General features: G+C 43.8%; 2 protein-coding genes across 2 annotated transcripts; both read right to left on the bottom strand.

The window, feature by feature from the left end:
- Positions 1-3,587: 3,587 nt before the first annotated feature.
- Positions 3,588-4,415, bottom strand: LOC149280241 (hepatocyte nuclear factor 3-gamma-like). Its single transcript, XM_089500603.1, has one exon. The coding sequence runs from the start codon at positions 4,413-4,415 to the stop codon at positions 3,588-3,590; it is 828 nt and encodes a 275-aa protein (XP_089356729.1).
- Positions 4,416-12,352: 7,937 nt separating this feature from the next.
- LOC149280240 (myb-related transcription factor, partner of profilin-like) lies at positions 12,353-14,370 on the bottom strand. The gene is made up of 2 exons (XM_089500602.1): positions 13,968-14,370; positions 12,353-12,972 (listed from the first exon to the last, which is right to left on the bottom strand). The coding sequence occupies exons 1-2, from the start codon at positions 14,368-14,370 to the stop codon at positions 12,353-12,355; spliced, it is 1,023 nt and encodes a 340-aa protein (XP_089356728.1).
- Positions 14,371-17,847: the final 3,477 nt, after the last annotated feature.

The raw sequence follows: 17,847 nt of genomic DNA, 5'->3' as shown, positions 1-17,847 counted from the left end.
CGGCTGTCTCACTGCCTGTATCTCTCTCTGTTATTCCCGCACACGGCTGTCTCACTGCCTGTATCTCTCTCTGTTATTCCCGCAGACGGCTGTCTCACTGCCTGTATCTCTCTCTGTTATTCCAGCAGACGGCTGTCTCACTGCCTGTATCTCTCTCTGTTATTCCCGCACACGGCTGTCTCACTGCCTGTATCTCTCTCTGTTATTCCCGCACACGGCTGTCTCACTGCCCGGATCTCTCTCTGTTATTCCTACACACGGCTGTCTCACTGCCCGGATCTCTCTCTGTTATTCCCGCACACGGCTGTCTCACTGCCTCCCTGCTGTCTCACTGCCTCCCTGCTTTCCTTAGGAATATCACACACAGAGGGTTCTATGCAGGCGGCGGATGTTTGGATGGAAAGTTTTGTCGTTTGGGACGGAATAACGAGCTCCTTATACAGAGTGTAATTATGTATAAAGGTGCCCTCGGAATGTCTGCGTGCGTCAAAACCGAACATTAAATGCCCAGATTCTGACCAATTTACAGCCAGCGATATGAAAGCTGAATTTTCTTTACATATAACTCTCTGATGATACCCCCCCCATTAAAGAACGCGCAGACGGCAGTATTAACTGATTAATGAGTATTAATAATTTATACTTACAATTTATAGATTTCATACAAACAGAATCTGCCAGCTTCAGAAGCCGTATGCCTATGCCATGCATATTCAAATTCCCTCACGGTATTAGCCTCTACCACTTCTGCTGGGAGGCTGTTCCACTTATTTACCACCCTCTCAGTTAAGTAAAGCAATCCTCAGTTACTGTTGAGCCAGGGCACTCAGTTGGGCCATTCTCTAATTAATCCAATTATGTGTACGTTGGATGACGGGCGAGATATTCTTTTTATTATATATGCCCAGCCATATGATACTCTGTGTTAACCCTTTGTGAGTATTTGGGCAAATGCATACAGGGGGATTCTGCATGAACCCCATGAAAGTATACAGGGACCATTGAATGCACTAAAAGGCATGTGATGGTTGGCGAGTCCCTTTAATTGCAGGCACCCTTTTATATCAGCGTGTATATGTGTGTGTGTGTGCGTGTGTGTGTGCGTATTAGAGTGTGTGTGTATCAGAGTGTTTGTGTGTGAATATTATCTGTGACATAATAACAATACATCCTGATACAGTAAATGTTGTGTATCACACGCCTTGAGCATATATCCTGTGTGTTGACTCGGTTTGTGAGTCAGGTGGCCGCTCAGGTGATCGGAGATTTGGCTAGTGGTGTCAGACTGGCCAAGCGTTTCTTGCTAGCGCCCAACGTCAGAGAAGAAACAAAATCATACGACCGCAAGAGAACGAAATGGGAATTATTTCACTAGTGGATCGCTGCATAATCCGGTATATCAGAGAGAGATGTAATATATACAGATATATATATAACATGTATAGAGAGAGAGATATAATATATACAGATATATATATAACATGTATAGAGAGAGAGATATAATATATACAGATATATATATATAACATGTATAGAGAGAGATATATAATATATACAGATATATATATATATATAACATGTATAGAGAGAGATATAATATATACAGATATATATATAACATGTATAGAGAGATATATAATATATATAACATGTATAGAGAGATATATAACATGTATAGAGATATATATATAAGCTATATAGAGAGAGATATATATACCGGTATATAATATATATATTAAATATCGCATGGATTTAGAAATATAAAGAATATAAAGAAGACGCTGTGAGGGAACGCTGAGGTTATAAATCAGCAATCATTTCTTCATCAAATATCCACTACACGGGGTTATGTATAAAAACCGATTGTGGTGCAAACTTTGAAAATTGGTTTTATCACCATAGCAACCAATGGAATGGTCCAATAAGCAGCAACATTCCATTGGTTGCTATGGTGATGTGAGTGCATTTTGAACTTTGCACTTGAATCACTTCTGATAAATAACCCGCATTATTAGCCTTCTGGCTGTATGAGTGATTCCAAGCTTGATTGTGGAATCTTTGGCCCTACCGTTAATTTTACGCAGAACCGGGGAGGAAAAAGGAATTCTTTTTTTTTTTTTTTGGAATTTTATTAAGCTGAGTTGTTAGACTCTCCTGCTGCTCGCAGTCTAAGACTTGGCCCAGACACAATCTGAATCACTCTCTCCATTCCCTCTGCTTCCCCACATTCATCCCTTCTCTCTCCCTCTTCCATCACTTCTCCCTTCCCTCCCCCCCCCCCCGTCTCTCACAAGGTGGTGTCAGGTAGAAAGCTCCCTGTCTGTCTCCGGTTATGTATGAAAGCTGTCTCTGTGGTCTGAGGACATCCGTCTACTGATGCAGCAGGAAGCCAGGGAGAGAAAGATGCCAGTGTGTGCGAATATTCCTGTAAATGTATATATATATATGTAATCTATATTATAACGGTATAGAAACACATTTGCATATGTGCCGAAATATAAGATTTTATATCATTAAATATTCCAGATATTTTACATATATATTTTATTTTTATTATATATATATATATATATTTAGAATTTTTATTATATATATATATATATCTCTATATATACATTAAGAATTTTTATTTTATATATATATATATATATATATATATATATATATATATACTTATATATACATTTAGAATTTTTATTATATATATATACTTAGAATTTTTATTTGATATATATATATTTATGCCCAGGGAAAATATAGAAATAACAACAGCAGAACTGATCGACGTTGGAGACAACGTTGAATTTTTTGTTGTTGAAAATTGTTCAAAATGTGAACTACTCTATGGGGTCCTGAAAACGGATGTAACTTTGCATCTTATTCTATCAACGTCGCCTAAATACTCTGTGTTCTCTTGGGATAATATGGCTTAATCTTGTTCTGGACTATATTTTGGGGAACTTTAGAATTTTTTGAAAGTTTACTTTGGCTGGAGACATTTGTGAGAAACATATATTTCCTATACAGCTCCCTGTGTTTGTGGCAGCGTGTGGCAGGGCCGGTGCTGTCTAATCAACTTCCTGTCCCAAAGTTCTCTCACTTCTCCTCTCTCACCCTTACAAAGGCTGCCTGAGCCAATCAGAAGCCATCAGGAACTTGTTTGATTAAAAGGTTAGCATACCTGGGAACTGCCAGCTTTTTGGGGGAGTGGCTTTGTGAGGGGCAGGGCTATTGACATGTCGGCAGGGCTGGCTCCAAACACCTTAAATTTGTATGGGAGTGGGAGGGGAACTGGGCAGAGTGGGCGTGCCCAAATGCCACCCCCCTGCGACCCGGCGATTGAACACCCAGAGAGCCAGAGATGCCGAGCTTCACCCGGAGTCTCCCGATGAGACCCGCAGAGTTCCCATGGGATAGACATTAAGTGGGGGTTTTCAACATGTATACATTGCTTATTTAACCATCGTATAGGTTTATTGAGCGTACAGAACTGTAAAATACCAGATTTAGGACAAAGCGATGGATCCACTTGGCCACTCTTGACCGTCTGACATTCAAGGCTCCTCAAATCCTCACACAGAGAAGAACTATGATGCGTTTAGGAGGGACCTGGTATACACACCCTGGAAGAAGCTCGAGCCCTCCCCGGCCGCCTCTGGGATCCTGTACCCCATCAGACTCTGCTCCCCGACCCCCATTAGGCTGCTAATGGAGAACGGGTGGCTGAAGTCGTAATGGGTATCTCTCACCAGCTCGTCAATGTCCAAACCCATAAGATGTCCACCTGCAACAGTCCCACCCTCTCTGTCTTCCACCATAGAGCCTTGGCATGCTCCAAGCTCCTTTTTCTCTCCATCGAGTCTCTCTTTCTCCCGGCTCCGGTTAGCCTCCGTGTCCTTTGTGGTACGGGAGGCCGGCTTGTTTTTTTCTGGCAGTTTAAACCTCTTCTGCCTCCTCAAGTAACATCCATTCTCAAACATGTCTCCGGATCCTGGGTGCATAGCCCAGAAGGAGCCCTTGCCAGGTCGATCAGGGGCCCTGGACACCCTCACAAAACAGTCATTGAAGGAAAGAGAGTGGCGGATAGAGTTTTGCCACCGCTGCTGGTTTTGACGGTAGTAGGGAAACAGGTCCATGATCCACTGGTAAATTTCGTTGAGTGTCAACATCTTACTTGGGGCCTGTTGGATGGCCATCGTGATGAGGGAGATGTAGGAGTACGGGGGCTTGGAGTGGGCCGCTGTTCTCCTCTCGTAAGCCTTCAGGCTCTCCCGCGGGCGACTGGGGCATGCATAGGCTTGATATCCTTGGCTTGGGTTTGTGGTAGGTGAAGATGATCCAGGGTATGGGCCAGGGGTCGACAGTCCCACCGTATTCAGAGTCATGTATGAGTTGAGGGGTGCCAAGGGCCCCATGGTGGTTCCAGTGGGGTAGATCTGGAAGGGGGGGAGTCAATTAATAATCGATTGATGAAAAGTCCCCCAAGTACAAATTTGCACCCCTGCCTACTTGCTGTCTTTATTGCATTCAACATACTTTCTTAGCTCCCTTTTCCTTCCATCTCTCCTCTCTCTCTCTCTCTCTCTCTCTCTCTCCCTTCCCCCTCGGGGAATAGAAAGATACACAGATATGTGTAACCTGTTCTAAATCCGGGATCACTTAACCCATGCCTTGCCAGGCGAGGTTTAACACATTTGTGGCTTCAGAAAAGCCATAGGAACAATTAACTCATTGTTTTCCAAACGATCACCAACGCATTTAACCCCCATCTGGGGAGACAGAAGTTTGTAAACCTTCACACCTCCTTTGGTCAAATAATCACTTGTAGGATATGTAGCCCAAATATCAGAGACCAAGCTTTAACCCTTTCCTATAAAAAAAGGATGCAGAATATTTAACCCTCTGCATAGCCACACTGAAGAACACGAGTCCTGCCCTTTGGGTACAGCGTGTTTAACCCTTCCCGAGCTATAAAATAAAGAAATAGACACCGTTACCCCTTCCCAGTCTGTAGAATCGCTTTAAGACACGGCAACCCCTCCGCAAGATACAGAATGAAACACAATTTAACCCTTTGTAAGTCAAAAGCATCTATACAGTACCTTTAACCCCTGACTCCCTGCTCTGGTACACAGTGCCGTTAACCCTTGACAGTAAAGTGGAAATGCATCTATTCTGTGTGGGAAGGCAAGCTGTGCGGAACAGTTAACCCTTTCCTTGCCTTACGGAACTGGAGCCCTGTCTACCGCGATACGAAGCGTTTAACCCCTTACACTACAGTAGAAATGCACCCTTCTATACAGAACAGTTAACCTGTTCCCTGCCAAAAAAAAAATCAAGCAGGGCCAATAGCCCCCGCACACACTGCCACAGGTCTCCACCATTTAATCGCAAGAGGAAAACATGCTTTGGGGTTTGATATTATTGTATCCGCTGGTTTCCGGGCTAAAAGACCATATTCCAACAGCGATTGTGTTTCAAACAACATTCCAAATTGTCCCGGTTGGAGTCTTTTTTTTTTTTTTTCTTTCCATCTTTTCTACCCCACTTTCCTGGTCAGCCGCCTCCACTTACCTCCACCGGCTCCTGACAATACGATGCCCACTCTGGTATCTCTTGCCCCTCCATCCTCATTGCCCCTTGCCCCCAAATGCCACCTCTCTTGCTGTCTTTATGGTCTCCGCTCTGGGACTTGTCGTGTGTACGGCCTTTAAGTCCGGGCTAAGTTTGTATAAGTTGTGAGACCCTCTGTGTTCTCTCGCACAGGTATATATGTGTCTCACGGGCCGTCACGCCTTCCTCCTCTCCCTCCTTCCTCGCTGTGTAAATACGCTTATGCCAAACACACATCGCACCTCCGCTTGCCTGTTATGGGCTGTCACCGAGGGGCAGAAAAGGGCCGAGAGGTTTTGGAGGGCAATCTACTTATTTACAAATATGACGTTCAATCTTACGTTCACGTACCCATTATATATTTTTTTTTAATGATTTGAGAACCAAGGTTGGGACGAAGCGCCGCAAAATATGGAAGAGCAATTTTTATTGTAATAACGGTGGGCCCGGTCCGAAGTCTCAGGGGAGGAACGAGGGTACGGGTTTAGGCGAGGTGGCTTGGAGTTACCCTCTGGGTTTTAAAGGGCCCATTTGTCGTTGGGAAAAAGTAAAGTTTGGAAATATGACCTCATATCTCAGCTCTCCGCTTTATACGGACTAGGAAGGACCATGAAGCAGTAAGGAGCAGCACTACAGGGCTTCCTAAATGCAGGGGCTGAGGCAGAAGCCCAGCTTGACCTCGCCTATGGGCATCCCTAGGCAGCTGGGCTCCTTGCCCTGACCCCTTGCGATGGTGCCCATCCGATCTCTCTTGCATAGAAACGTAACCCTCATCAGGTCCTCGGCCTTCTCTTTTGTCACAGATGGGTGAAAACTGAAAAAATATTACTCTCGCACAAGTTACCATGGAAACCTCACTTTTCTGCCTGTTTCCATGGTAACTCCCCTCTCCCATGTTCTTTCAATCTGTCCTTTAGTCTTTCTTGACAATATTTACCTCGTAAATCAGGAGCGTTTTAGTAGCCCCTTCCTTTCTTGTTGTCTTCGGAATTTCAACTATATATCTTTCTGGAGGTGGAATAATAATAATAATAACAATATAATATACAATATATATATATAAATAAAAAGAAGCAGAAGCTCCGACAACATATCTACAGTTGGTGGTCTCCTCTTAGATTTAGTAGCCACATGTTTAAATACCCTCATTGTACTAGCCTGTACCACTTCTGCTGAGAGGCTGATCCATTTATCTACCACCTTCCCAGTAAAGTAAAACTTCCTTACATCTCGCTCTGACCATCTAGTCCTAGATTAGGACCTCTTGTTCTCCTCCCTTGGAATAAATCCCCTTTAAGTATTTAACTGCCCCCCCCTTCTCTCCTCCAAGCTGCGCATATAGGTTTGACCCCTATAGCCTCTTGCGCTGCTTTTAAACTATGGTCGGATCTCCAAATTTTGGTCAAGATGAAAGAAGATGGGACATATAATGGAGGATTAGACGGAGGGCCACCCCGAATTACCGCTCGCCGGGCTATTAGCATAGAGGCTGCGTTACCCCAATTGGTTTGTCGCTAATATTTCAAGTTTAAAGTCCAGCACAGGGGTATTTGCTGGGAGGTGGATCAGTACACACTGTCTCTCTTTGGGGTTGCTCAACTCTGAGTGGGGGATGATGTTTAAAAAGTTACATATTAGGAGAAGTCATGTGGTCCACGGACAGTCTGTTTCATTGGCCCCGGGTTCATATGATCGATTCTTTTTTTATTGGGCATGTTTTAAATGCATAACGGTTTCTTTTAACACGGCATCATACACGTTAGCGTGCGTGGGTGCGTAGAGGTCCTAATCTACAATTAGAGGGTCGGAAGTAAGGAAGTTTTACTTTACTGAGAGCGTGGTAGATAAGTGGAACAGCCTCCCATCAGAAGTGGTAGAGGCTAATACAGGGATATGGCCCCTGAGACCAAGGACTGATTAAGGTTTGAGTCTTTGCTGTCACCTGCTGTCAAATTCTATGTTTTGCGGTTTACATTATAATAATAGGGAGGAACAACATGTACAGTTGTTTAACCCTTTCTTGGCCAGAGCTTTTTTTGCCATTTTTAGAATATCGTTGTTCAACCATCATTCTCTGTTTCCGAGTTTAGTGAACCCACATAAAAGGGCTTTCTCTTTCTATCCATTTCTGTCATTTATTATGATTAATTTGTCAAAAAAACATTTGTATAAAAATACAGAAAACTTTTGATTCATGTTCAACAACAAGGGAGCAAAATTCTTCCTTATCTACTACAATATTTTTTTTTTTTTAAACTTTCGAGGGGCAAGAAAGGGTATTTTTTTTGTTGATCTCTAGAGGGACGCAAGGGGTTTGGGACCTATTTTTAAAGTTCAAATATTTTTTTTACTTTTTGACTGGAGATTTTCAATAGTCAGAGAGTCTGACTGGGTGATTAAGACAGAGTCATTCTATTGTTTCCCACAGGCAGTATGATAAGGAGTCCGGGGTGTTTGGCTAGTAGATTTGGCTCAGATAACAGAGCGAGAACTCATACAATCAGCTAATATACAGCCGCCTGAAAAACACAACATATTCTACAAACTAGAAAAGATTCAAAACAAAGCAAACAGCACAATATTTTTTTAAAACTTTTTTTGTAATTTGCTACTAGTAATACATATATATTTTTTTAATTGTGGAGAGTTCTCCTTTAAGTGTACGGCAAAATAGACTGCAAAGTGTAACGCGTGACCGTGTGTATCCAGCAGGCATGTGTGTTATTTTTTTGGCTGCTGGCCTTAAAGAGCCAGGCCCTATTTTAATCCATAAACATAAAATTGCCAGAAAATGAATAGTTTCCCATAATCACCCCATTCTTTTGCAAAAGGGACAAAAACAGAAATTTAAAGGGACATCTCAGCTATCATATGCGTTACAGGCATTCATGGGAAAAAAAAGTGAAAAAAAACCAACGAAAATATTTTTGCAACATTAAGCTGAAATACAAATAAAAGCAAAAAGCTTGAAGGCTTCCTAGTGACTGGAAAAACACAGGGGGTTATATAATGAGCAATTCCATGGGAAACGTGAAAAGTAGTCTTATCACCATGGCAACCAATGAACTGTTCCTGCATGTTGAACCATTCCGTAAGTTGCTACGGTGATAAGACCACTTAAGCATATGGATTGCAGGAGAAACCAGTCTTTCCAGTTCCTAACTGCTAACATTTCTTGTGATGAATACATTAAATTTCATACCAAAAACCAAAGTGGCTTATGGATGTGTGGGTTTCCTGACACATGGCGCGCAGCATAGCTTTTATTATAAATATACACACATATATATATATATATATATATATATATATATATATATATATATATATATATATATATATATATATATATATATGATCTACTTATGGAAGGGACTCGGCCCCTATGATCTACCTGCATTCTATTCTCATACTAAGACAGTTGGCTACAAGTGATTTCTGTAAACAGAATAGGTAGCTCAACAATATAGAGGGTAGGACCAAATGAGAACTGGTATTGAGATAAGGCAAATGAGTGTAAAAACTATTACTGTTCTCTAATAAGGTCCCTGAATAGAGAATTAAATAGGGTGCTGTGCACCTCTCACCGATCTTCTTATGCTGCGTCCCGCGGAGCTCTCACACTTACCCTGTAGGCTTTATCGACCGTGCCTAGCCGCTGCCGAGTTAACGGTGAGAGGTGCACAGCACCCTATTTAATTCTCCCGAAAAATCATAATAAAGACACGCAGTATCTAAAAACATTTTCATAGAAAGGATCGCTAAGGAAGTCTTCACAGAAGACACAGCGAACACTGATAAGCGATATCACCTACAAACTGTGAATAATATGAAATACTCTCTCCACAGAGGACTATATTTGAAGTACTTTACATAACAAACAGCAATATTATTGCGTCATCCACTCGGTCTCTGATATATTTATAGAAACCAACAATGTGTACATATTTCACACGAGAGACATTACCTCGATGTTATAATCAACTGTCTTGAGCATATTGTGTTATTTTAATAACCAGTTTTTTTGTTTGTTTGTTTTTTCCTCCCCATTTTATACTTATTTTATCATAACGAGATACTCTTATAGATCTTATAGGAAAGTTATTTTATGCAATTTATTTTAGAGTCTAGCTGCAAGGGCCCTGCAGCTGACCCTATTTTTTGTATTTGTTTTAATAAATGTATCTATGTTTCTAAACCACTGCACACAGTTTTACTGATTGGATACTTTTATACAAATGATTTCTGTTGTATGTCCCACACACACACACACCCTTAGTTTGCCGTGGTCCGCATGCCCTGTGGCTGCTGTTCGGTTGGAATCACACCGACTCTTTATTAGGGTTATTAAAAGGTTCTCCTCCTGTACTGATTGTCTATGAAAGCGCCTCAGGCTTTAAACGGTCCCTAGAAGTTTGACGGCAGATCAGACGCATTCTCCCCGTCTAGTCGCCCGTTTCTCCTGCTGTAAAGACTCAAACCTTAATCAGTCGTTGGTCTCGTCTTAGATTCAGAAGCCGTATCCGTATCCCATGCATGTTTAAATCCCTCACTGTATTACCCTCTACCACTTCTGGTGGAAGGCTGTTCTACTTACCCACCACCCTTGCAGTAAAGTAAAACTTCCTTACATTTTATCTAAGCCTCCGACCCTCTAGTTTTTAGATGATGGCCTCTTCCTGGTTCCCCTCCTTCGAAATAAACTTCACTCCTGTTAAACCCCTTTTAGTTCCAGCCTCAGTTCTGTCTCTGTAGTCATTGCATATGGTTGCTGCTAAACGCTCTGCAAGCGCTGGCCGTAAGGTGCTGTAATTGGTTAGATGGGCTTTATTATATATTTTAAATCACATGTATATAGATGCGATATCACAGACACCCTAGAGCAATAGAAAAACTATAAGTGTTATCTATCTATTTATACAGCACCCACATATACTGTAGCGATGTACAATGGGGTATAACCAATTTTACCTATAGTTTTATTTAATGTCATTTTAACATACGGTTAATTAACCTCAGTGTTAATCACAGCGCCATCTAGTGACAGACAAAGGGAACTACATAGGTCAGCCAAATAACACCGAGAACAGCTGTCCGCTGCACGACTACGGAAGGAAAGATAGAGGGGGTTTCAATATCTGGTCGGTATTAACTTAGGAGACAACTTCAAGTTCATTATAAGAAGAAGTTTCCCTACTGATGGCAACTCACGAGCCTAAATAGGAAAAGGCTGTCATTGTGTCCGAATTGCATGGAACTAAGATGCGAGCACAGTCCCTAAGTCGTACCCACATGACCCCATAAACTGTACATCCCAGAAAAAGGATTTAGCATACATTGGCTGCACCGTAAGGACATAGAATAGATCTGATTTGTGGTCAAATTCTATATTTGTCTGTTGGTCTCGTCTTAGATTCAGGAGCCGTATCCCTATCCCAGGCATGTTTAAATTCGTTCCAAGCCTCTACCACTTCTGCTGGGAGGCTGTTCTACTCATCTAACACTCTCTTTGGAGCAGATGTGATATACCGACGGGGACAGGTGCCTTTCCATATAACTCCTCATATACAAGAGAGTTCATCTCCGACACCGAGGAATCCATTAAGGTGACACTATCCCCAAACTCCTACTTTCTGTATTAGCATAAAGGTAGGCGTATGCCCAAACCTGCGCGACTTCACAAACACAACATGTTATGAATCAGCTTCTTTTAATATGTAGTTATTTACATACATAATTAACACTCCCACATTAATTACAATGTGCCTAATTAACGTAACAAGGGGGTTCGTGCTATCTACAGCTTGTATACGGTTCTATATACAAATATATTGCTTTCAGTGGGAATCGGTATATATGGCAAAGAAGATACCAGAGAGAAGGCAGAGAGGGGGCAGCGTGTTTGGGTCTCATAAACATTAGTCTATTTGGAACAGGAAAAAATGTGATTGGACGGTCAGAATCCAATGCACATAATATGCAAAGAAGACCCCTGTGTGCCCCCCCGTACAGTTTGCAATATCACTCATCTGATATTTTACGCATGTATTTCGCTCTCTGTGTATAACGTCTTAGTTACCTCTTCCCACTACAATGTGGCTTAGTATAGTAACTGGTAAATTTGTTCTCCAAGCAATTTGAGGTTAAAGAGGGCAAAACAAAAATAGGATCGAGGCAAATAACCATAGTATGGGAAATGTTTTATGACCACTCATGGTCAGGGATGGTAAATGCCTACAGACTTGCCTCCTGGAGCGTATAGAAAATGCCCCAGATACCTGCCTTATGGGAAATCCGGCCCTGATTAGAATACGGAAGGTGTCCGTATTCTAACTTTTTTTTACCTCTTACTACATCTAAGCCATAATCGTACGTCATGCTATCTACATAAAGGAGACTTTGGACTTAAAAAACAGTTGCGCTTGCAACCCCTGGATCAAAAGAAAGGGGCAGAAAACATGAAAGCGAGACAGCCTCCGGCAGGTAATGCCCTTAACAATGGTTGCCTTGGAAGGGTGGGCTGCAGTCCCACGGCTGCTTACTGTTCAAGCTTTTGATTGCTAGATGCCCGTTGGTTTGTTGCTCATTAGCTTCCCATGGGCACCCAAATGGGACAGAGAGAAGGAAAAAAAAAGTCCTGAAGGTTTATAGAATCCCCGACGTACTGCAGGGAATTAGTTCACAATGGCCATTCTCACCCTCATCAACGCGGCACAAGGAGGTGAGACATTAAAACATTCTATGGGCTTTTCCATCGACCTCTCCTCTTACGTGGAGTTAGGTACCCAAATCTTTTTCTCTTGTTTGGAGGCGGAGGGGACTCTGGGGGCTCTGCTATCACCTTCTGAATCTCATCGTCGGCTACGCCTCGGTGGACTTCCTCTTCGTAATCGATAGGGCAACATGGCTCAGTGTCAGGCTCTGTCTTTGTTGGATAGTAGACCGGAGGCATAATGCCAGAGGCCGCCGGTGAAGCTGGTGGCTGCGTTGGCACAAGAGGCAAAATGGCTGCAAGGACATTGGTCAAGCGGTCCATGCTCTGCCGTAACGTATAGGTAAGATGCCTTATTGCATCAGCGGTCTCCTGCTGTGCCCTCAGCATAGCAACGGATGGGTCGAAATGTGAGGAGACCCCGTTAGGGGACAGCAAGGGCGATCCTGCACCAGGTGGAGGTGGTGGTGAAGGCCCCTCAGACGGATCTGGTGAAGGAGTGAGGTGAGGCAACTGGACAATGTGGAGCTGGGTCGTCGGCGAAGGCGAACCCTTGGGTCGGAGCATAAGCGGAGCATCTTGACTACCACACGGTCCACTGAGGGATGTCTCTGGACTGGAAGAGCCTGTGCCTGGCTGATGATAATCTGTAGAAGCAAGAACAAAAATAAGAGAATAAGGACACCGTAGCCCAGATAAAGCTGACTTGCTCTAGTAATATGTCAAGGAATGGTCTGGCGCGAATAGCTTGGAGCAACACATACTTCACGCAAAATGCAGGCTACGTCAAAAGCCATCCGTTTAGTTTAAATGCAAGAAAAAATGAGAACAGCTCTGTGTGGGCTCTCTCACCTCTCACACGGTGACCTGACATTTCCTCCTCTTATCCCTGGAACTTCCTCCTCAAAAATCTAGCAGAAAGCAATTTGTCGCTTTCTTAAGTGCAGCGCCATATAAACTAAAGCTGTGATCACTTAGTACTAACACAACTTAGTGTGGCGTTCCTCCTCTTTATGATCAGACCCAAGTCATCTATCTGCGACGTGGACCGCATCATAAAGGACAACCTCTGATGTTCCTACGGCGCTACCCTTACGTTTCCGAAATACAAAACAACTTACAGGCGGAATGTGAATAAACGCACCGCGGGGAGCTTCCTCAACGGCATATCAGGTAGAGCAGGGATAGCCAGCAGGTACATTTCCCGGTGGTCCATGTCCATGTTCCAGAACAGTGGGATTGTTACTTGCTGGCTAACCCTGAACTAGAACAGCGAATGGGTTCAAGCTCTTATATATGACAAGAGGTCAAGCGTTCGCTACAATGTTTATGGTCATCCTGATCTCCTAGCGGAACTTTGTAGGCTCCATCAACAAGAAGCAAGTGCATTGTGAGATGTTTGATCACGCCGGGTCCAGCCATGACCTTAATCCCCACTAAAATCACACCCGGCATCCGCGCAAGCGCCTCAAGGTGCATTCCATGTTCAACTCCATGTCCATCTAAGTCAACCGATGAAACCTGTAGGTGAGCCAACATGCCCTCGAGTGATTAGCACACAATAACCTTTGTATACCGTAAATCTACCTACACTCCGACGTAGACCTGTTTACGCGTAAAGGCGCAGGAACGCAACACTCACCCATCCCCCTCAGCCGCGCGTCTGAGCTGTAGTGGCCCTTCTCGGACATCACTTCTGGTCCCAAGATGGCAAAAATTGTCTCCTCTTCAGCAGTCAGCGCCTCCTCTGGCGTCCCGCTCTGGGTGGAGTGCGGAACCCGGGCTAGCTTCTCTTTGGTTCGCCTTTTGAAGTCGTTCCAGCGTTTCTGAACCTCCTGCGCGGTGCGCTTCCAGTTGGTGAGGGCGTTGATCTGAGCAGCGATGCCCTCCCACACTTGGCGGCGCTCCGCCACGCTCAGCCGGCGGCTCTGTGCCCCATAGAGCAGAGGATAGTTGGCCCGGACCTCTCTGATTAGGATTTGGTTCTCTTCGTAGGAGAAACGAGGCTTACGCAGGCGAGTGACCTCCTCCGTGTCACCTGACATGCCGGAGTCGCCACTATTTCTACAATTATAAAATAAAAATGGTGACTCCGGGTTAGCAAAGATAACATCTTTACTAGCAGACGATACCGTATACCGCTGGGAAAAAGTAGAGAAGACAGAGATTAGAACGGGGTACGGCACAGAGGGAGCGTCACAAGAGCGAAACAAGCGTGCGGAGAGGAAACTTTTGGGGAGATGTACGAGTTCATAAAGTAATTACAATCCAAGCTTTGAAAAGAGGTCTTATCTCCATAGCAACCAATGGAATGTTCCTGCTGACTTAACTAGTCCATAGGTTGCTATGGTGATAAGATTCCTTTTGAAACTTTGCACCAGAATGCCTTTTTTTCTTTTACAACCCCCACTGCATGCAGAGTAGTGATCAGTACACATGCATGATTAACGCGTGTACTTTAGCGTGTAAACTATCGGTAAGGACAAGATCCTGAGCATACGCAGAATAAAATGCCCCATTTAACCCCAAAGCGCTACATTAAATAATAAACAGCGTGACGTAATTTATTACTATAGGTTACTCTATGTCTTCCCGAACATGCTTGCATCTTAAATTAGACGTAAGTGTGTGCGCAACATATATTAACTCTTTCAGGGCCTAAGGGGATGGATAACCCCAAATATGCTTAGCACTGTTTAGTAGAGTGAGTCCTGTGTTGTAAGCAGGCATTATTATAGGTGCAGTGTCCCTATACATGATGGTGTAGCACAGGACAGTGTACACAGAGGGTTAACAGGAATACAGGAAGCAGAGGAGAGAGCAGTACAGATGGTTACATATAGATATACACATACATATATATATACCCTGCATAGGAAGGCACCGGCGTCACTGCAGCGTCTGTAGACTGGCGAGCGGCACCGGACGCTAGGGGTAGTATATTCACTATATGCGCTGTGTTTAGCATGGTTGGTATGCGTGGGGAATGCAGCGCTCAGTGCTGGATGCTGTGTGTGCAGATGTGTACTGTGTGGGTCTCACCTATCGCCTGCCTTCTCCGCTCCACCCCTTCCTCTTCCGCCTCCCACCCGCCCTGTGCGCCACCGCGCATGCTCAGCGCCGCGTTACCGCATCCACCCTCGCATCTCGCAGCGGCACTCTGGCTTGCGCGAAGGATTCTGGGATAGGAACCCTGCCGTTCGATTGGCCCATCCCCCCCCCCACACCAAGAATGCGCGTATTCCTGATAATGGCCGCTAGAGGGCGGTGTAGACGCGCTGAGAGAAGCCTCAGCAGTTTTTTAAACCTTTTTACAGTTTTAATGGTGCTGATAGGGTATTCCTAATATTCACATACCTCCCAAGTGTCTCTCTTTAAGAGGGACAGTCCCTAATTTGTCTCTAAATCCAGCCTCTTTCCTCTCCTCATGTCTCTCTTCTCTGTTATCTAGTAACAGCAGAAAATGTGTTTAAAAATCAAGAGGTATAATAAAATTAATTCACTAAAAATGTATTGCAAAGCCCCACCCCCTAGCCACACCTCTAACCACACCCCTAAGACAAAGATGCCCCTGTTTGGCTGTAATGTGTGTGTGGGGGGGTGTAGGCACTGATTTCAGGGGGACCTCCTGCAAAGGGGGGCTCTGGGTAGCTAGAGCCAGAAGGTTCCCAGGTGTGGTGGATAGGTGGCCCAGCTGACAGCGGTGGGCGGTCCCACTTACATCAATGGGCGGTCCCACTTACATCAGTGGGCGGTCCTGCTGACATTGCAACACTGTGGTGGGAGGGGAAGTGGGCGGAGAGTGGTGCGTGCGGCATCGCAGTTCTCGTGACCCAGAGTTTTACCAGCGGTTTACCCGGAGTCTCCGGACGAAACCCAGAGTTTTCCTTGGTCAGATTATTAGGCCGATGTCCTTAAAGTGCCGAGAAAGATGTTTATCTCCAGTTTGTTCCTGAGAACAATATTCAGCGTTACATAGAACTGGGAGAAATACTGAAAAATATATATTTTTTAACGCCATGCCACACGAGGAGTTCCCTCAAACACTGCAACAGAATAGCCATTGTGACTTGTGACATCATACGTTCCCGGGAAGTGAGCCACTGGAAAAAAATGCTACTTTCCAGCCTTTTTCGGATACAGGACAGTTCCGTGGCAACCTCCGGCCCTTACATTCCTCTATGGTCAATGCACTTGCGCCAACAGTCCTTCATACGTTTGCTGCTGTTCCTATGAGCCTGCTTTTCCACCATGTATTTCAACCGATTAATAATAATTACTAATAACGACTCACCGGCAAAAAGTAAAATCCAGACTTTATTTAGCATATTTCAAATAACACAAACAATACTTACCAGCTTCCCGCAGTCCCTCTCCAGGACACGTAAGCTCATGTGCTGTCATGTATGGATCTGCCCACTCCAAGACACGCAAGCACATCTATGATGTCATGTGTGAGTTTTTAGCTGCCGTTTCGGGCTCAGCGTATGCAAAAGCATTTGCCAGGACAGCCAAAACACAAGATATAAATCCATTTGCCAGGAACGTGCTCGGAAATTTGGGATTGTTGGCAGCTACCAAAGTTTGGTAATTCACACAAGTTTGGTTACGCCCTCTAAGAGGGGACTTCAACAAATGGATCAGACGCGTTAAAGGTGTCGTTATTAAGTTGGTTGCGGCTCATTGGGTGATTATGGTTGTGTCCACCCCCCCACTTAGTATTATTTAGCTGCGCACGTCTGTACCTTGAGGTCTTGGCATTTGCCTAACCCTGTCTGGGGTCATCCTTGGAAAAAATAGCAACCTAATAACTACAGTATTGGGCTTTTTCTGGATTTTCTAGGCTTCGATGCACTCTAGAACACTGGAGTCATGACCAGTTTCACACTACTTTTGCAAAGGATCATGGGAGTTGTAGTTTAGCTGCAGCCAATTTTTCACCCCTGCTATTCTATATTATTCAGGTTCCTAGTACTTGTTATATTTCTGAATGGTACAATATATTTTAAGGTTTTAATATGTACTCCCCCCCCCAAAAAAAATAATACTCTGCACCGCTGCAGATCTGCCCCTTAAAGGGTTAATTTTTGTTATATGTTATGCATTTTTTGTCTAACACTTCATTCACAAATATTACACTTGATCAGATGTATTGGGAGCAAATACCTATTGATACTGACCAACACATGTAAAGTGCTGCCCCCCGCAGTATGTGGGATGTAAACGCATAAGAGAATCCGTCATACACCCGAAACATGCCAAACTATGTGTGTTCTGGGGGGGAAAATGGCTTACTTGGTCATCTAACGGTTATACTATGGATGAAAGTGGTAATTTTAACAGAAATTACCCAGGGACATTAACATGTACAAACACTTCTCATATTCCTATTAATAATTTATTAGATTTGTTGGCCTTCAAGTTATTTATTCATTTATAGGACAGTCAGTGATCTTAAATGTGAGATTTCCCTTCTGAGAGTTTATACATTGTATGGCGGCAAGACAAAGTAAGTGAACCCT

The sequence above is a fragment of the Sceloporus occidentalis genome, unplaced genomic scaffold, assembly GCF_023333645.1.
Source record: "Sceloporus occidentalis isolate IW3139 unplaced genomic scaffold, rSceOcc1.0.p SCAF_157, whole genome shotgun sequence".
Taxonomy (NCBI): domain Eukaryota; kingdom Metazoa; phylum Chordata; class Lepidosauria; order Squamata; family Phrynosomatidae; genus Sceloporus; species Sceloporus occidentalis.
The sequence above is the reverse complement of the archived record's forward strand: the minus strand, read 5'-3'. Positions and strand labels throughout refer to the sequence as shown.